This window comes from Caretta caretta, chromosome 2 (assembly GCF_965140235.1).
Source record: "Caretta caretta isolate rCarCar2 chromosome 2, rCarCar1.hap1, whole genome shotgun sequence".
In the NCBI taxonomy this organism is placed as follows: domain Eukaryota; kingdom Metazoa; phylum Chordata; order Testudines; family Cheloniidae; genus Caretta; species Caretta caretta.
The window spans coordinates 76431033-76448374 of NC_134207.1; the positions used below are offsets into that span (position 1 = coordinate 76431033).

At 42.5% G+C, this 17342-nt stretch overlaps 1 protein-coding gene across 1 annotated transcript in view; it reads left to right on the forward strand.

Moving 5' to 3' along the window:
* Positions 1-17342, forward strand: part of CCDC178 (coiled-coil domain containing 178) — a 364864-nt gene that overhangs the window by 343919 nt on the left and 3603 nt on the right. The window contains 3 exon segments of the mRNA XM_048840566.2: positions 309-417; positions 420-463; positions 4287-4333. Of these exon segments, the coding sequence (XP_048696523.2) occupies positions 309-417; positions 420-463; positions 4287-4333 (200 nt within the window).

Below are 17342 nucleotides of genomic sequence, written 5' to 3' on the forward strand. Positions count from 1 at the left end.
AGTATTTGTCAGCATTAATTATTATAAATCTGGATATTCATGTTATCCATATAAATATCCACTCCCTTTTTCAATCTTACTAAATTCTTGGCCTCAATGACATCCTGGGGCACTGAGTTGCTCAGTCTAATAACACATTGTGTAACAAAGATGATTGTCAACAGAAAAGGTCAGATGATACTCTGTCTTGTCTGAGGTTGTAATATTTAATTTATCAGAAATTAATAATAATTAACAAAGCTCTAAACTGTGCATTCTAGGCTCTGACAGGTCAAAATATTTCTCCACATTTATTTTTTTCTTGTCAGTCTCATTTTAAACCTGATTCTAGCTCTTTAACTGCGAGCCACATAACCATGTGGGGGCATGTGCGCTATCTCAATGGAAGTTCCTGGGGTAGAAGTGGACCACAGTGTCACATGGGAGTATTCTAGAGTGCAGAGAGAGCAAAGCCTTTGAACTGGTATAGTACACATTTCACCCTCTTTGGGGCTACGCCTCTGATGTGGGAAGAGTGGGGCAGGCTACTGATACGGCTAACATCATTTGCCATTCATGACCATCCAACCCTCTTTCTTCTCCCTACTCCCCTCAGTCCAATTGTTTACAAAGGCAATCGAAGATAGGTCTGTTCTCTTTCAAAAAGTTGAGGATTGAGATGGTTCATTTGAATATAAAAATAGTTGTCAAAAATAGATTGGCCCTTGAGATTAGCGAAATATTTCTGAGGAAAATGTTCACAAATCCCCAGTGTGGAGAGATGATGCAGGCTACTGTTTTTACTACAGTGTCATTGGCATTGCCATACCTTTTTCTCCACTTTCACGTGTCGCAAAGGTGAACTGACAATTTTGCAATGTTTTGCCTCTGGAATCAAACAATCGCTCCCTCAGATAGAAGAGGTGGTCCTGGTATATAACACATTGGAACAGTGCATTATCTCACATTAGCTGTTGACCGTACATAGTTCTGTGGCTCAGTCTGTGACAGTGCAGATAGCTTTCTCACCCTGCTAAGCATGATGCTGACCAATCTCACTAAAGATTTTCCCACTCTTTTGGGCTCCCTTCTCTGTCTCCCCAGCTTGATATCTGCCTCACCCACATCAACATGCAGAAAATTTACCATATCTGGCTGCCATTTGTCTCTTAACCATAGAAGGTTACAAAAATAGAATACACCTTAACGATATCTCTTACAATAGCACTTTCCCATTGAGGTGCTAAGCAATTTTTACTGTTGTCATTGAGAAAAACTTCCACTACCTTCCAAAAAAAACCAACCAACCAAACAAAAAAGGCAGCATCTGAAACTGAAGTGATTTCTGGGGCTCACTCAGCTTCCATTAGTTGAGAAAGAAGCTCATCTGTATGTGTGGGCAAAGGCCCTCTCAAAGCAACAGCTTTGGTGTCTCTGGGGCTATGAAATCAATCTGTTGAGCTCATGCAAAGGAGAAAGGCTCTCCTTGAGGCAGCCTCAGACATGCAGGAAGAGAGATTTCAAGACCTCCACCATGTAAGGGATCTCAGCGGGCCCTCTTTGTTCCCTGCTAGACCCTCACCCAAGAAGTGCTTGAGTGGATTAAAGAGTCTTTTCTAGCTGTTAAATCTTATCAGGAGTCTAACCTTTCCTCTCAGGGTTACCAAAAAGGCTTTCAGTGGCTCCCTAGAATTTTACTTTCATGCTGCTTCCATTGTTTCTAGAGATCTATTTGTGTCAAATGCAAATATTTTCCCTTTCAAGTTTTAACAATTGTAGAGTCAGCTACAGAGGAAGAGAGGTGTTCTCTCATTTGGAATCTGAGCCATGTGCTCGTCCCATTAGGAAGGTCTGTTAAGGTTTGGAGTATGTGTTTTGCAGAATTCCCTTCTAGTCCAAGAAGTCATATAGACCACCTGAACTTCTCATGGCACCAGACAGGGTTTATTGCTAAATGTACTCTGGGACTTAAATATGCACTTAGTAGACTTAGGGTTTAGCTATTTGCTGACTATTGAAGTCACAACAAGGAAAAGTTTTCTGTTTCTCCTAAAAAAAAAAAGTTTTTAAAATAGCTTATCCCTGGTTTCTTAGGGAGTGAATAGCTTGAACAATATTGCCCAGGACTCTCTCATGTTTTGTGTTTACATCCTCAGCTTCTCTCTAAACACTAAACATTGTGAATTTGGCCATGGTAGAGGATATCTCATTCCATTTCCTCTTTCTTTCAGAGGGAATACATTTTGGGGGAAACACCTTGTATTTCATCCTCTCTGACTTGTCAGATGGTGAGTTTATCTCCCCATGCCAGCTTCCCAGATATCACTTGGCATTCCCTGTGCTCTTTCACTAGGCACAATCAGCTCAGTGTATAAGCATCTGTGAAGACAGCCACTGACCACATGGTGGTTAGAGCATAATGTAAATGAGGGGATGCTGGTTAAGAGATTAGAAGTTCACCTTTCCCTTTCTTACCTCTTCATCCACTCCAAGTCCTCTTTTCTAGTTCATTCTCAAGTCTCTCCTTAGAGTGTTTACACATAAGTGTTGAGGGCAGGAGAGAATGGAGGGGCCCTGGCATAGACATGATGAGGATAAAAGGTGGGTTGGAATATTGTGTTGGAGATAAGCAACGGGAACATGGAGAGATGGAAACGGATAGCACTAAGGATCAGAAGGAGGAAAGCAGGGAGTGTAGACTGGCATGATAGAAAGGTACAAAAACAATTGGTGGTATTAAAACAGGTAAATTCGAACCCATAGCAGTAGACCAGTGGTTCCCAAGCTTGTTCCGCCGCTTGTGCAGGGAAAGCCCCTGGTGAGCCGGGCAGGTTTGTCTACCTGCCGCATCCGCAGGTTTGGCCGATCGCGGCTCCCAGTGGCCGCAGTTTGCTGCTCCAGGCCAATGGGAGCTGCTGGAAGTGGCGGTCAGTACATCCCTCGGCCTGCGCCGCTTCCAACAGCTCCCTTTGGCCTGGAGCAGCAAACTGTGGCCACTGGGAGCCGCAATTGGCCAACCTGCAGACACGGCAGGTAAACAAACCGGCCCGGCCCGCCAGGGGCTTTCCCTGCACAAGCGGCGGAACAAGTTTGGGAACCATTTCAGTTAGAGCAAATTGATATCCTGGCGTGCCAGTTGATGGAGTAACAGTGAGCTAGTGTTTCCCAGATAGCTTGTTACTGATTCTGGTGAAGATGGTGGGGTAGGAGAAGAAAGACGGGCCTTCATTTCTCTCACCACCTCTATGGTTGGCTATTGTGGCTGCCTTTGCATTTTCCATTATGATCTTTATATTCTGTATGTATGAATTCCTATTCATATATTATTTGTGTATTTTTTTCTAGTTATTTTGTAGATTCGTTATGATTTCTGTATATATTTCAGTTATTATTTTGTATGTAGTATAGTTGAAAAGTGTGTTAGGCAATATTGGTACATTAAAGTTTGCAGCTGTGTAAGGAATTGTTTATTGTTATTTTGAGAAATCATTTTCCAAGTGACTTTATAAATGTACCACTAAAGAAAACTGATTTGTATAAAATTTGAATCCTGACTGGGTGTTTATCACATACTTAGCCTCAAGGGAAAGAAATCCTCCATAAACAATATATTGGAAAACTCTGAGTTTGAATATTGATAGGACTAAAGCCTTTTGCAAATCTCTAACACTGTAGCCTTTGGGGATAAGTCTGAGGGGCAATCACTCTCTAAGTAATGTTTGGCCAAATGGATAGTATAGTATAATGTGTCACAATGTTTTACCAGGCAAATTCAGCAAGAATTACTGCTTCGTGCCTTTGTCAGTTACTGATAGAAGATATCTGTCAAGCATCCACTTCAATCTCTAGCTATATTTTCTAAAATCCCTCTATTTTAAGAAGCTTTGGCTAGGGAACGTTCCATTCTGGTTAGCTTTTCTTCAGTCTTTCCTCCAGCAAACAAGTACTTGCAAGCTTCCAAGAGTGGAAATAGTATAGAAGAGACTTCCATTCGTGAGAGAACCAAGTTGCTCACCTTTTAACAAAAGTTCTCTAATTTTTTTTTTTTTGGACATATCTACGTTTTCTTCCTTTTTTTGTTCTGGAAATATGTTACATGGAGTGGTTCAGGAATTGAGAGCGGGAAGGATTGTTACATTCGTATAAGACTCAGAGCCTGATTTTCCTGGTTTACATCAGCTTAACTCCATTGACTTCAGCAGAGTTGCATCTGATTTACATTTCTGAGAAAGCAGAATCGTGCTTTCAGTGTTAGCGCTGAACCACACAGAATGACACACATTCTCTGTCTTTATTTCTAATACTAGAGTGCTCCTACAATTGAATGCCATGTCAGAGCGAGGAGGCAAATTAAAGATGAGCAACTTTGTTTTGTTTTTACAGTAAAAATATTTTTTATTTCTAAACAGAAATAAGGAAAACTATTGAACTGACACACTAAAAGAAGATGTAAATGTCTCAGAAACTGCATTTTTATGGCACATTTTATAAACACTATAAAATGCAGCATGTTACCAAGTAAGCTGAACTTTCTGAGCAAGGGGAAAGGACGTTTTCCCTTAACCCCATATGTCAAAACCACATATGCTAAAGTTGAGAAATGGTGCCTGGAATAAAAGAATGCATTTCCTCAATAGCAAATATGTTAAGAGCCAAATCCTTATCCCATTAGGTCTGATTCTTAAATTTGTTTTACATGAATAACTCCATTGACTTAAATTATCCTTGATTTTACACTGTGTGAAATCAGAATCGCATCCTTTGCCTTTGACTTCTGTGGGGACGGAAGCATATGGCCCCAAGTCTCTATCAGGCAGTGCACAGGATCCTAAATCTATACCTAAGCCTGGGCCCCAAATAGACAAATCAATATGTTTTTGTCGCTGAGCCAGCATGGAAAATTGTATTTTAAAACAATGTATTCTAAGTGTTTTATTAAATCTATTTTGAAATCAAGTGAGTGTGGTTAATAAACTATCACTTGATAATTAGTTTCCCCACTTACAAGTGTGAGATATTAAATGTCATTCTTAGCAACATTTACATATATGTTAATTCTAGCTCCATATCCATATTAACAGCAATACAGCACATTCACATAAAAGCCATTGACGCTACAGACAACATTTTTCAAAGGAGATGTTATTCTTTCAGAGTAGCAGCCGTGTTAGTCTATATCCGCAAAAAGAAAAGGAGGACTTGTGGCACCTTAGAGACTAACACATTTATTTGCGCATAAGCGTGCATCCAATGAAGTGAGCTGTAGCTCACGAAAGCTTGTGCTCAAATAAATGTCTTAGCACAAGCTTTCGTGAGCTACAGCTCACTTCATTGGATGCACGCTTATGCGCAAATAAATGTCTTAGTCTCTAAGGTGCCACAAGTCCTCCTTTTCATATTATGTTCTGTTACACACAGTCATATATTCTATAATAGGCATACATGTTCTAATAATAATCAGTGTGTATTTTTCGGCCCTACATGTCTAGAGACCTCTAATCACCTTAACAACACTGAATACAAAAAAGGTACAAATTAAAGCTTTGATTTTGCATCACTTTCTCATGTTGAGTAGTGCTTATTCACTCATGCCCCCCATTCAGCAGTCCATCCCTATTCAACAAAACACTTAAGCACATGCTTAATTTTAAACATGTGCTTATGTACTTTATTAAACAGGCATGGGACATAAGCTTGTATTTAAATGCTGTGCTGAGCTGGGGCCTCAAAGTGTACCATTGAAGTCAGTGCTGAATAACTTAATGCAAATAAGGTTCCTTACATTACATGTTAACCATATAAGGCAACATATTTTAATGATTTGAAAACAAGATTAATATAAACACAACAACCCTTGCCCCCAACATCCACAAAGCATAAAACATGAAACTGTCCATGAACAAAATAACAACAAAAAGAGTATGGCATAAAATTGTCTTTTAAATTTAGCTTTTAGCAAGTCTCTTAGTCTTTCAATGTCAGTTTCTACATCTTTAAGACATGGGATGGCAATACTTACCTTCTTTAGGCTGTTGTGAGGATTAATTATATAATTTAGCATACAAAGAACTGTGTCCTTATAGGTATTATTGCTGTGGTTGTTTTTTATTATTTTATTATTTATTAAAAGTCTATGTACTCTAAACATATTTTACCAGAAGTTAGCGAACTATAGAGAAAAATTTCATCCCTTTTTCTGTTTGTAGATTGTTCACAAACTGACTTAGATTTTTTACAAATTTGTTCTTGAATTGAAATTAATCCACATGCATTTCATGCAAACAAAGTTAGTTGATGGGTTGCTCGCATTGCGCCTGTAGTCACATGATATTGTTTCTGTTCCCAATTTGGATGAGGTTGGCTGTAATAAAGAACTGGAAGATGTGATTCTCTCAGTAGAGGATGGCAGCGGTTTGTGGAGAGAGAAGGAGTTAGATGGAATTTACAACAGAAGGATTAAGAAATTCACAATATTGTTGTCACAAACAAACTTGTAATTATGCTATGGATGAGCATGCCCACCCCTAGCTGAGAAGGTAGCAGTTGTCCATACTATAAACTCTGTGCCAATGCTCTGGCTGTGGTCCTAGAAGCAATACAGTCCAACGTATTTCAAGCAGTGTCCCATCAACAACCATATTTTGTTAGTACATTAATGGCATTAGTTGAACGTACTGGTCTCCAGTTTTCTGTCCTTACCATTGACCATCGCCATTGACGTGCACTAACTGTGGAGTGACTTCATGCATGATCCTAGTTAGAAAGGTAGTGTAAAAACTCTGTAATAACCTACGTGTCTTGGCTCTGGCCAGTGGTTTTGGAAATATGTCATGAAGTCTGTTCTTCTGTTGTGTTAATTAAACTTTGTTATGTTACTAAGTGCCTCTTTTGGTCAATGAATTAGAGATGGAAGTGGAGGAATTCTGGATCTGGCAAAAAAAACCAAAACATGTATAGATGTTTAGGCCTCAAGCAGATGCTAGGGTACAAGCCTAACATGGGCATCACAAGCGTAACTATGTCATCTCAATCTAGCATTTCTGCTAGTGGCAGACCACAGCTATCTGCTGCACAGAAATATCAGCCTCTTGTTCATACTAAGGGAAAAGCAATCTGTCAAGGACAAGGGGACCCCTTTTGAGTACAGAGGATGTAGTACAGGATGTTGTCCTACCACAGGGCAATAAAATGAGATTAAAGTATATGGAGAGGGAGTATTAATCTGTGGATGACACATATTATAGTTTTCCCCCTTTTAAAAGAGAAGAAAACTTAATGATGGCAAAGTGCAAATTATTTCTTCAGGAAAGAGATAGTTGCAGGAATAGCATGAGGTATATGGTGAAGAAGAGAAGAACATGAAGAAGGATAACAAGGAGAGAGTCTTCCAGTACTCTTGATAAATATTTAGTGCATAATGTGCTCCATGCAGAAAACCTGCTAGTGATTGTCTTGTTTGCACAGGAGGACATATCACCTTTTTTCTGAAGGTCATTTTATGAGAGTTATTGGTCACAAGTGGGATAGGAGTGAGCAACACAGAGACTACCAGCCTCAGTATGCAGGAATAGGTAATTGGCAGACGGAGTATAAAATTTTCTAAAGCTCCATGTTGACATAGGGGCCTAAATCCCATTTTCAAAAGTGTCCAAGTGCCATTGACTTTCAATAGACTTTGACTGGATCTGATGCTCCGGTGTCTTAGTTGCTTTTGAAAATGGGACTTAGGCCCTTTCCAAAAATGTAACTAGAACACAGAAGACAGCCTCGCACTCTTCCTAGTCAACATGTTAGAACTGTTTGTCTTTCTCTTTTTCAAATGTCTATTTTATTGTTATTGTATTTGATTACCTAAAAGTCATACTCATCTGTCTTTATATGCCTCTGAGATCAGCAAGCGAATGTGTGAAAGTAGGCCCACTTACTAAATTATTTACATGTTCTTTGTTTATTTTTTTTCAATGGTATCACATGTGTTTGGTAGTGGAAGATCGCTAAGTGTTCATCTGGACACCTGCAGTGCTCTCTGGACCAGGGCAGCCTATTTGCCGCATGTAACAGACCTGTTGCAGTAGTGCTACGGCTAAATAGTAATAGCTCAAGAAGAAAGAGAAGGTTGTGTGTCAGTCTGTCCATGTGATGAGGAGGAGGATGTCAATACTGTTTCTGCTGATGCTGTCAGGGAATTCTTTAAAGTAATGTATAGGCCTTACTTTATAGAACAGTACTTTCCTTCAACAGTAACATGTTTGTGTGATGCTGCTTCTCTGGCACAAACTTTCTACATGTGAACAAGAGGCTTCTGCAGTTGGCAGAGAGTTCTGATGTTCCATTTATATGCCCTAAGTTTTAATTCCATGAACAAAAACTCTTTTAAAAGGAGATTAAGGTTTGTTAAGTGTGACGTTCCCCAGTGCAAATGCTAAAACGCACGGAAATGGGATGCTTCTTATCCATACCCTACTGCCCATGCAACCAGTTTTCATTGCTAATGACAGACTCCAACAAGGAACTTCCTTCTGCCTCCAGCTGACAAGGAAACTGGTCCACAGGGCTCTGTGTAGCTAGCAGGTTCCAACCTGCCACCCAGAGACCTGGTAACTATTGTCAGAATAGTAACTGAACTCAGAGGACCCCAGTCCTAGGAGCTAATTGGCAGAACACTGGTGGCCCTAATTGGTCCACAGCCCCTATGTAAACCCAGCACAGGAACAGGACATTGTCCATGCAAATGGGATCTACCTTGCTCTGGACTGTGTGCCTTGTGCTTCCTGCGCCCACTCCCACTCCCCAGACTTTCCTGCCTGGCCTGACTGATTATTGATTCATGATTTTGCTCTCAAGTTTGTCTCTTACTTCTGATCTCCTGGTAACCTGACCCTGCCTACCTCCTGACACTTGACTCTCAATTTGCCCTCTGGCCCATTCAAACTCTGACCTCCTGGTATCTGACCTGGCCTGATTCCCAACTCCTGCTTCAAACACTAGGTCAGATCACCCATGTCCCAGTGGTGACAGCAATATGCAACATGTAACACATGAGTTTCCTCACAATAAAACACAATCTTAATTTCAACCACAGCAATATCAACTACTGCAGTCAGTCCACAAAGGTGATAAGTGAGTCCTACTTTCAGTCCTGTCTAGTCTTACCCTTAGGGTGGCCAACGAAGAACCAGAATCTTTCCTGCCCCATCTCTTCCCCCCTAAGGCCCCACCCCTGCTCCATCTCTTCCCCCTAAGGCCCCGCCGCTGCTCCACCTCTTCCCTCAAGGCCCTCCTCCTGCTTCTCTTCCTCTTCCCATCACCTCCCTCCCCCCTCCAGCTGAGCAGGGCTCTTGGGGTGGAGGGCTGACTGGGGCAGGAGGAGGAGGGAGAGCTGCACTCTGAGGGTGGAGGGCTGACTGAGGCAGGAGGAGGAGGGAGAGCTGCACTCTGAGGGTGGAGGACTGACTGAGGCAGGAGGAGGAGGGAAAGCCATGCTCCAGAGGTTGAGGGGGTGACTGGGGCAGGATGAGGGGCAGCACCCAGAGGTAGGGCACAAAGGGGGATGAGAAGGCGGCCTGGGTGATGAGCCCAGCCACCAGCCCTGCTCCTCAAATGCCACACGTTCCAGGATCCCTTCTCCTGGGCACCGGCCGCTGGTACCTCTTTCTGCTGGAGCTGGCCAGCTCCTCAGTGCTCCTCCAGCTCCAGCAGCAGCTGTTCTTCCCAGTTCCCACCCTCCCAGCAGCAGAGTGGAACCTGATTGCGGATGGTTACTCAGCATAACCGGACTTTTGGTGTCTGGTCAGTAATACTGACAGGACACTGTCAGGTCCCCTTTTCAACCGGACTTTCCAGTTGAAAACCAGACACCTGGCAATCCTACTCATCCTTCTCCCCTGCTCCTCCCTTACATTGGTCTCCTCCTCCTCCATCTCCCTGTCACCTTCCTCCATTTTCCCCTCTCTGTGTTGGCATGCTAAAATGGCCACTACATAAATTACTTCTGCTTCCATGCAAAATAAATTTTGTTTTGTCATAAAACAAATTCCCATTACAATTCTGTTTTTTATTTTCCAGAAGGATTTGTAAGAATAAAACTTGGCTTGCATGAATAGCCATGACAAAGCAAATACAAAGAATGCCAATATATCAAATGGTAATTCAGGTTCTGATTTGCAAACCTGCTCATGAATCATTGTCCCACTTTTTATCCAGCTCTCCATTTTACTATAGGGACCCTAGAAAAAAGTATGGGACAGATCCTCTGGTATCAGTGCTTTCTGCTGCACTGCCTTCAGGTTCTGCTCATAAAACTGGGGTATCTGATCATTCCAGTGTAAGGGAAGTTTTAGGGGCATAAAGCTGCCTTGGGAGGCTCGGCTGGAACTACAGCTGCCCTTTCAATCTCTTGGAGCCATAAGCAGGCCTCAGGGCATGATCTATATGATATTGGTCTGTTGGAGAAATAAAAGGCAATGTCTAAAACAAAATTATGTGAATGAGTTTATTTAACTTCATGGATTATCCTGCTAACATATTTCTAGGACTAAAATAGCAGTAGTTCTGTCGAGTTAGATACAAAAATAAAAACATTTCACTTCAAGGATGAATACAACACATACACTCTGGGTGTTGTCCTCTATAAACAGCATTAAAATTTCTAAGAGGCAGTGTGCCCACCTAGTTAAAAGTAGTAATGAGTTTTTTCCTCCTCTAAATTCCAGTGAATGTTTTCCCCTCCCAATACCTAACAACATGATATATAAAGGGCTAAATAACATAATTTTCTTTCTTTAAAACCATTCAGCTATGCAATCTTGAGTTCTTTAGACCTTCAGCAGGTGCAATTAGTATATGTTTGAAAAGGTCAAACCTTTTACTTAGAGTTCTCTCCAAAGCATTAATAGCTGCATTACCCCTTTAATAAACTTCAGGCAACATATCTTAGAAGACTGTTTGAAAATCCATTTAAACTATTCAGTTTATGAATAAAAAGCATTTCATTGTTTTTAAGTTACTGAAATACATGTTTAAACACAAAACAGAAAATTATCATCTTCCCATAGCGTGTTATTAGTAACAACATGCATGCTTTCAGTACAAACTGTGCAGATTCCTATCTTTTAAACTTAATGATACGTGGTTGCATCTTCATGACCCTTTCCCTAGGTAATGCCCCCTGCACTGGGTGTGTAAGAGGGCTGGTGTTAGAGCCATTAGAGTGGTTTGCTATATATTACAGTGATTCCCTTGTGGTTAGATCTTCGAGCTGTACAACTGCTTTGCACTGAAACACAAAGCAGATGGAGCAGGGTCCTGGATCTGGCCCAGTGACTCTAATTTTTATAACATTTTATTCATAAAATTGTTTTCTACTCTACTCTGAGGAAATAAAGTGATTCAGATAAACCAGTAGTTCTCAAACTTTTGTACTGGTGACCCCTGTCACACAGCAAGCCTCTGAGTGTGATTCCCCTTATAAATTAAAAACACTTTTAAATATATTTAACACCATTATAAATGCTGGAGGCAAAGCGGGGTTTAGGGTGGAGGCTGACAGTTCACAATCCCCCCATGTAATAACCTCACGACCAACCCCCAGTTTGAGAACCCCTGAGATAAACCATCCTGGTTTGCCTAGTTCCCGTCTAGTTGCACAAGGACAGAAGAAGTATAAATAGCCTCTCCCTCCTTGCTTCCCTGCTCAGGTGTGGGCTCAGCTGTGGTGCTTATGTTCTCATGAGTACCAGGACTGCTCCTGGCTAGCCACACTAAAGTAGAACCAGCCACACTAAAGAAGGGAAGAAGATTCAGGGCTACGACCCAGCCTCTTCTCCCAGCAGTGGCCAGCAAGTGAGCTGAGAACAGAGTATGTTGCTTTCACTAAAAGGGTGTAAAACATGGACTATCCTGCCCAAGTTCATTGGGAGGTATTGTATCTGCTGGAGGACACAAATAGCTGTAAAGACACAATAGAATCCTTGAAGTTTAATTCCATTCCAAACTGTGTCTGCATTGTGGGATTCCATGTTTGTGTCTCATTGATTCCACATCAAGTTTGCTCAATTTACAAATAAAACAGATGTTTCTTTCTAACTGTCACCCCTGCGCACCCAGCTTCGGATCAGACTGTCAGCTGCATTCATTCCTTCTTATGCAACATCCCCAGGAATACCAGGCCAAATTATGTCCCAGTTACAGGTGTGCAACCTGCAATATCATTACTTTTACTGATGATGTATGAGAAGGAGAGAACCCAGCTTGACACTCCGTCTACTGGTTGTTTGCAGGACTGGCCGTTTTAATGTATCATATGTAAACTGAACAAATTTGATATGGAATCAGTGAGACACAAGACCTGGTGAGGTGTCACAGTAGCCTACTGCCTCTGTCAGTTCCATTTTTGCTGCTGCTGATAGAGAGGCTCCTTTTTGCTGCAGTGCTGAGCTATAGCTTATACTTTGGCTTTCCAGGCTATCTTTCAGCATCCTGCTTGCCTTATTGAGAAATTTCCTCAGGTTCTGCTAAAGGATTATATTCTTCTGATGCCTTTTGATCAATCAGGCTCATTTGGATTGTTCACCAGAGTTCAACTTTCTTTTGTTGTTGTTTTCTAATAAAATAGACTTTGCTGAATAATTAATTCCTACACAGCCTGCGATAAAATATCTTGTTTCAGATTTTAAACATTAAGTATCCAAAAATACAAAAAACCAAATAGATAGCAGCTGAGAGATGCCCTATAAGGCAGTATAAAGATACCTCAGAAGCCAATTTGCCTGCCCTGCTGCTAAAGTATAGGGGAATTAGGTAGATTCCAACAGTTTCTTGAAAGCCTTCTTTTTAATTGGAAAGGCAGCCACTTCTAGGAAGCTCCCAAAATAACCCAGTAAGGGAGTAGCTACCAAAGACTCCTGTGAAGAGCCAGGAGGAGAAAAAGCAGACAAGTATGCATGGTCTGTAGAACTCTGGGCACTTTACCAGAAGATATTAATGGTGGTGGGAGAGGGACCTTGTAATCCTATCTCATGTCCTCAGAGAACAAGAATTACAGATAAGTAAATTTGTTTTCTTATTTAAATGTAAGCAGGGTCTGAATGAATGCTTCCCTTACAGCTAGTGGAGAGGGAGAGAGAATCTGGGTGTGGTTATGTAAATACAGTTTGCTCCTCTTTGCTTAGATTTGCTCAGATATTCAGCAGATAGAGTGGTGGTTTGCTCATTGTAATCAACTTGGCTGATGTTAGGTAACAAAGCAAGTTAGTACTGAATGCAGAGGTGGTGTGTAATTTTCCCAGGTGGGGGCTCGAGCCAGTTCTGTGTTGTACAAATGGAAAGGAACCCCTAGATATTGAACCCGGCCCTGGTTGCTTCTGGCTCCACCTGGAAGAAGGGTTACGTATTTGGGGGCTCGTCCGGGATACTGGGTCACTACCCCTCGCAAACACATCTTGAGTGATTCACCAAGTTGGGAAATAATTGTGTTTATATTTTGAGGAAATCACTGTTTGTATAATGGCTAATATGTCAAGTTTTTGGGCCCTGGCTCAGCAGCCTCTAGCTCGGGGGCTGCAGCCTCAGCCGATGATCAGGCAAAAGCACTGGGGCAAACATTGGAAAAGGTTGTGTTGTCCCGTGCTACGTCAAGCTCTTATCGTAAGTCAAGGTTATTTGCTGGGGGTCCCATCCCAATACCTGGAGAAGAGGAGTTTGAACCCTGGTTAGAACATACCACTGAAATGCTGCAGGAGTGCGCTGTATCAGATGCTGAGAAGCAAAGATGTCTAGTAGAGAGCCTCAGGGGCCCAGCATTAGATATGATTCGCACCCTGAAGCTCACTAACCCTGGGGTCAGTGTGAAGGACTGCCTAGAGAACCTCAAGCACACCTTTGGGAGCGTAGAGGGCTCTGAGGACAGTTATTGTAAGTTCCTTAATTCCCAACAGCAAAGGGGCAAGAAGTTTTCAGCTTATGTACAGAGGCTGGAGAGGCTGCTTCAGGGAGCTGTCAAGAGGGGAGCAGTAGCTGCTGAGCAGATGGATCAGACCAGACTGGCTCAAATTGTAAGAAGAACTCAATATCAGCACCCGATTCTACTTCCCCTCTGGTTAAGAGAACAACAGGAACATCCTCCGAGTTCCTCCCAGCTGATAAAAGAGGTCAGAGAGGAGGAAGAAAGGCAGGCTGCCAGTGAGTTTTGGGAAGCCCAACCGTCTGAGCCAGCCAGCATAGCACCCCTGCGGACACCAAGTGCACTGATGGTGAGCACCAGAGAGGAACTTGCCGAACAAGTGCAGGTTCTAACAGAACATATAGATGAGCAGCAAAGGACCATTGACCAGAGTAAGACTTCCAAGCGTAAGGAGCCTCTGGCTGTGGCAATGGAGAAATCAACATTTAGAGCCACCATCCCACCTGAGCAAAGGGCGAAAGGGCAATTCTTCTGTGGTCAGGCTGGACACAGTGCTGCCAAGTGTTGTAATGAAGAAAATCCCTCCTTCGTGTATGGAAAGCTGAGGATCAGCTGGGAGGGGGCAAGGAACTGCTGAAGGGTTGGGCTGGGGGCCACCCAGGCCTGGAGGATTTGAATGCTCCCCTGGAAAAGACTGTCCAGCTGGGATCTCCTCAGGACTGAAAGGGCATCGAGCAGAGGTCACGGTGAGGATTGAAGGGGCAGAATGTAAAGCAGTGCTTGACACAGGATCTCAAGTGACTATTATATTTCAGTCATTCTACCAACAGATGCTTAGGCACCTGCCTATACAGCCACTGACCAGCCTTGGTCTGTGTGGCCTCAGCATGGATGAATACCCCTACCAAGGGTATGTCATAGTGTACCTGGAATTTCCAGAGGAGGTTGCTGGAGTAAGAGAAGAGGTAGACACTGCTGCCTTAATATGCCGCGACCGTAAAGGAATCTCTGATGTGTATGTGCTGACAGGGACCAACTCCAGTCTTTTCAAGGTACTCATGGATTACTGCAGACGATGGGCTGGGGACCAATACCTGAACACCCTGATGATCTATATGCTTAGTGCTGAAGCCTGTAGGAAAATTGAGAGCACTAAAAAGGAGACGTCTGAGCTATCGATGGGGGCATTGAGGTACGCTGGAATGACCCCCTTAGTGGTGCCTGCAAGGATGGAGCAAGAAGTGCTTGTCATGAGTATGTGGCTGAAAGGCAGTAAAGGAGCATTAGCAATGGTAGAGCAGCTGGCCGAAGGAGAGCTCCCTGAAGGAGTGCTGGTCCCCAGTGGAGTCATAACCCTACCTGCTGAAGCCCAGGAAAAGGTGATTATACAGATTACTAATGAAACAAGCCATGATGATGTTGTGAAACAAAGGCAGAAGATAGCAGACCTCTTTGAGCCTGAAACCATTGTAAGACCCCAGTGTGAAACTCAAATTCCGGCAATAGATCCTGCAGTTTGACTTTGGAGATTCACCATTGTCCAAGGAGTGGAAGAATCGCCTGAGGAAGAAACTTTGTGAAATATTCAGGGTATTCTCACTGCATGAGTGGGACGTGGGGTGTGCAAAAGGGGTAGAGCACAACATCAGATTACATGTTAGGGGCTTATTCCTTCACCTACTTACTTCCCTGGTCCGGGGCTTATTACTTCACCCACTTACTTCCCTGGTCCTTCTCGCATGAACAGAGAGCAACAATACTCAAAGTCCAAAGGTGTAAACAATTCGATGTTTATTGGGGTGAACTTCCAGCAAGCATGATTCCAGTTTCCTTCCTTAGTGTCCCCCTTGCCAGCTCTGACACCACAGAGCCTTACCTATGTCTCTGTTCCCATTCCCCCTGCTTACCAAAACATGATTCCAATTTCCCCACCCCCATTTCCTGTTCTCATTCCCCCCCACACTTACTTCCTGACTGACTGCAGACTATATAGTAAAACTTGCGTTCTGCTTAGCTATACCTTAACCAATCATTTTACTGAAATTTAACTAACCAATCCTAACATATTGTAACATGATTATTTAACCAATTATATCCCACCACTGTAATTAGTTTACACCCAGCAAACTTAATTATACAGCAGACAGAAACAATCACAGAACCAGACAGAGATTATACAGACAAACAATAGGGAAATGGGAACTACAATGATAGAACAACACAGAAATGAGGATTTCACATCCCAGCTATTGATAAGTGAGTCCTTACTGAACAGAAAACTATCAAACTAAACTTCCTTTTACATCCGCTAGGCTCTTCCCTTTCTCTGGAGGTGATAGAGCAGATCACCTTTCTAACAGCCCCAGATTGCCTTATTTCAATGTGATTAGTTTGGAATGTGAGGATGTGACCAGTCGCTTCCCAGCTTATGGCTGCCTCTGCTGCTTAGCCAAAGATCTTAGCCTAAGAACAGGGCCTCAGACTGTCACAGTAAGAGAAGGCCCTTACAGTGATTTTGATTCTTTCTTTTATACCTCTATAACTAGCTAAGTGATAAGAATACACCTAAATTCTTAGAGTATAGGCCTTTACAGACAGGCCTGAATATCTATATCCTAACAGATTTCAGAGTAGCAGCCATGTTAGTCTGTATCCGCAAAAAGAAAAGGAGTACTTGTGGCACCTTAGAGACTAACAAATTTATTTGCGCATAAGCTTTTGTGAGCTACAGCTCACTTCATCGGATGCATTCAGTGGAAAATGCAGTGGGGAGATTTATATACACAGAGAGCATGAAACAATGTCCTCACACTACATGACTCTTGACTCTTCAGGGAGAGATCTAGGAAGATTGCTCTCTCAGAGATGGAAGATGTGCAACATCTTCAGGAGCTGATTGCAAATGGCATCATTACCAAGTCCCTTAGCCCATACACCTCACCCATTGTGGTGGTCCATAAAAAGAATGGAAACATCTGGATGTGTATCGACTACCGCACCCTAAACAGCCATACTGTGGTTGACCAGTACACCATGCCTCGAGTACAAGATGCCTTAGACTGTTTGCTGGGAAGCCAGTGGTTCTCAGTATTGGATCTTTGAAGTGGATATAAACAGATCCCTCTGGGAGTAGAAGATAAGGAGAAGACAGCCTTCATCTGTCCATTAGGGTTTTATCAGTTTGAATGCATGACTCAAGGTATTTCTGGGGCACTTGCCACATTTCAACGTCTTATGGAGAAAGTTGTGGGAGACATGAACTTACTACAAGTCTTGGTTTAGTTGGATGACCTGATTGTATTTGGAAGGACTTGGGAGGAGCATGAAGAAAGACTTCTTAAAGAGCTTGATAGGTTGGAGGCCTATGGACTGAAGCTTTCCATTGATAAATGCCAGTTCTTTAGAACATCAGTGAAGTACATGAGTCACATCATGTCCCAAGAGGGCATGAGTACTGATCCAG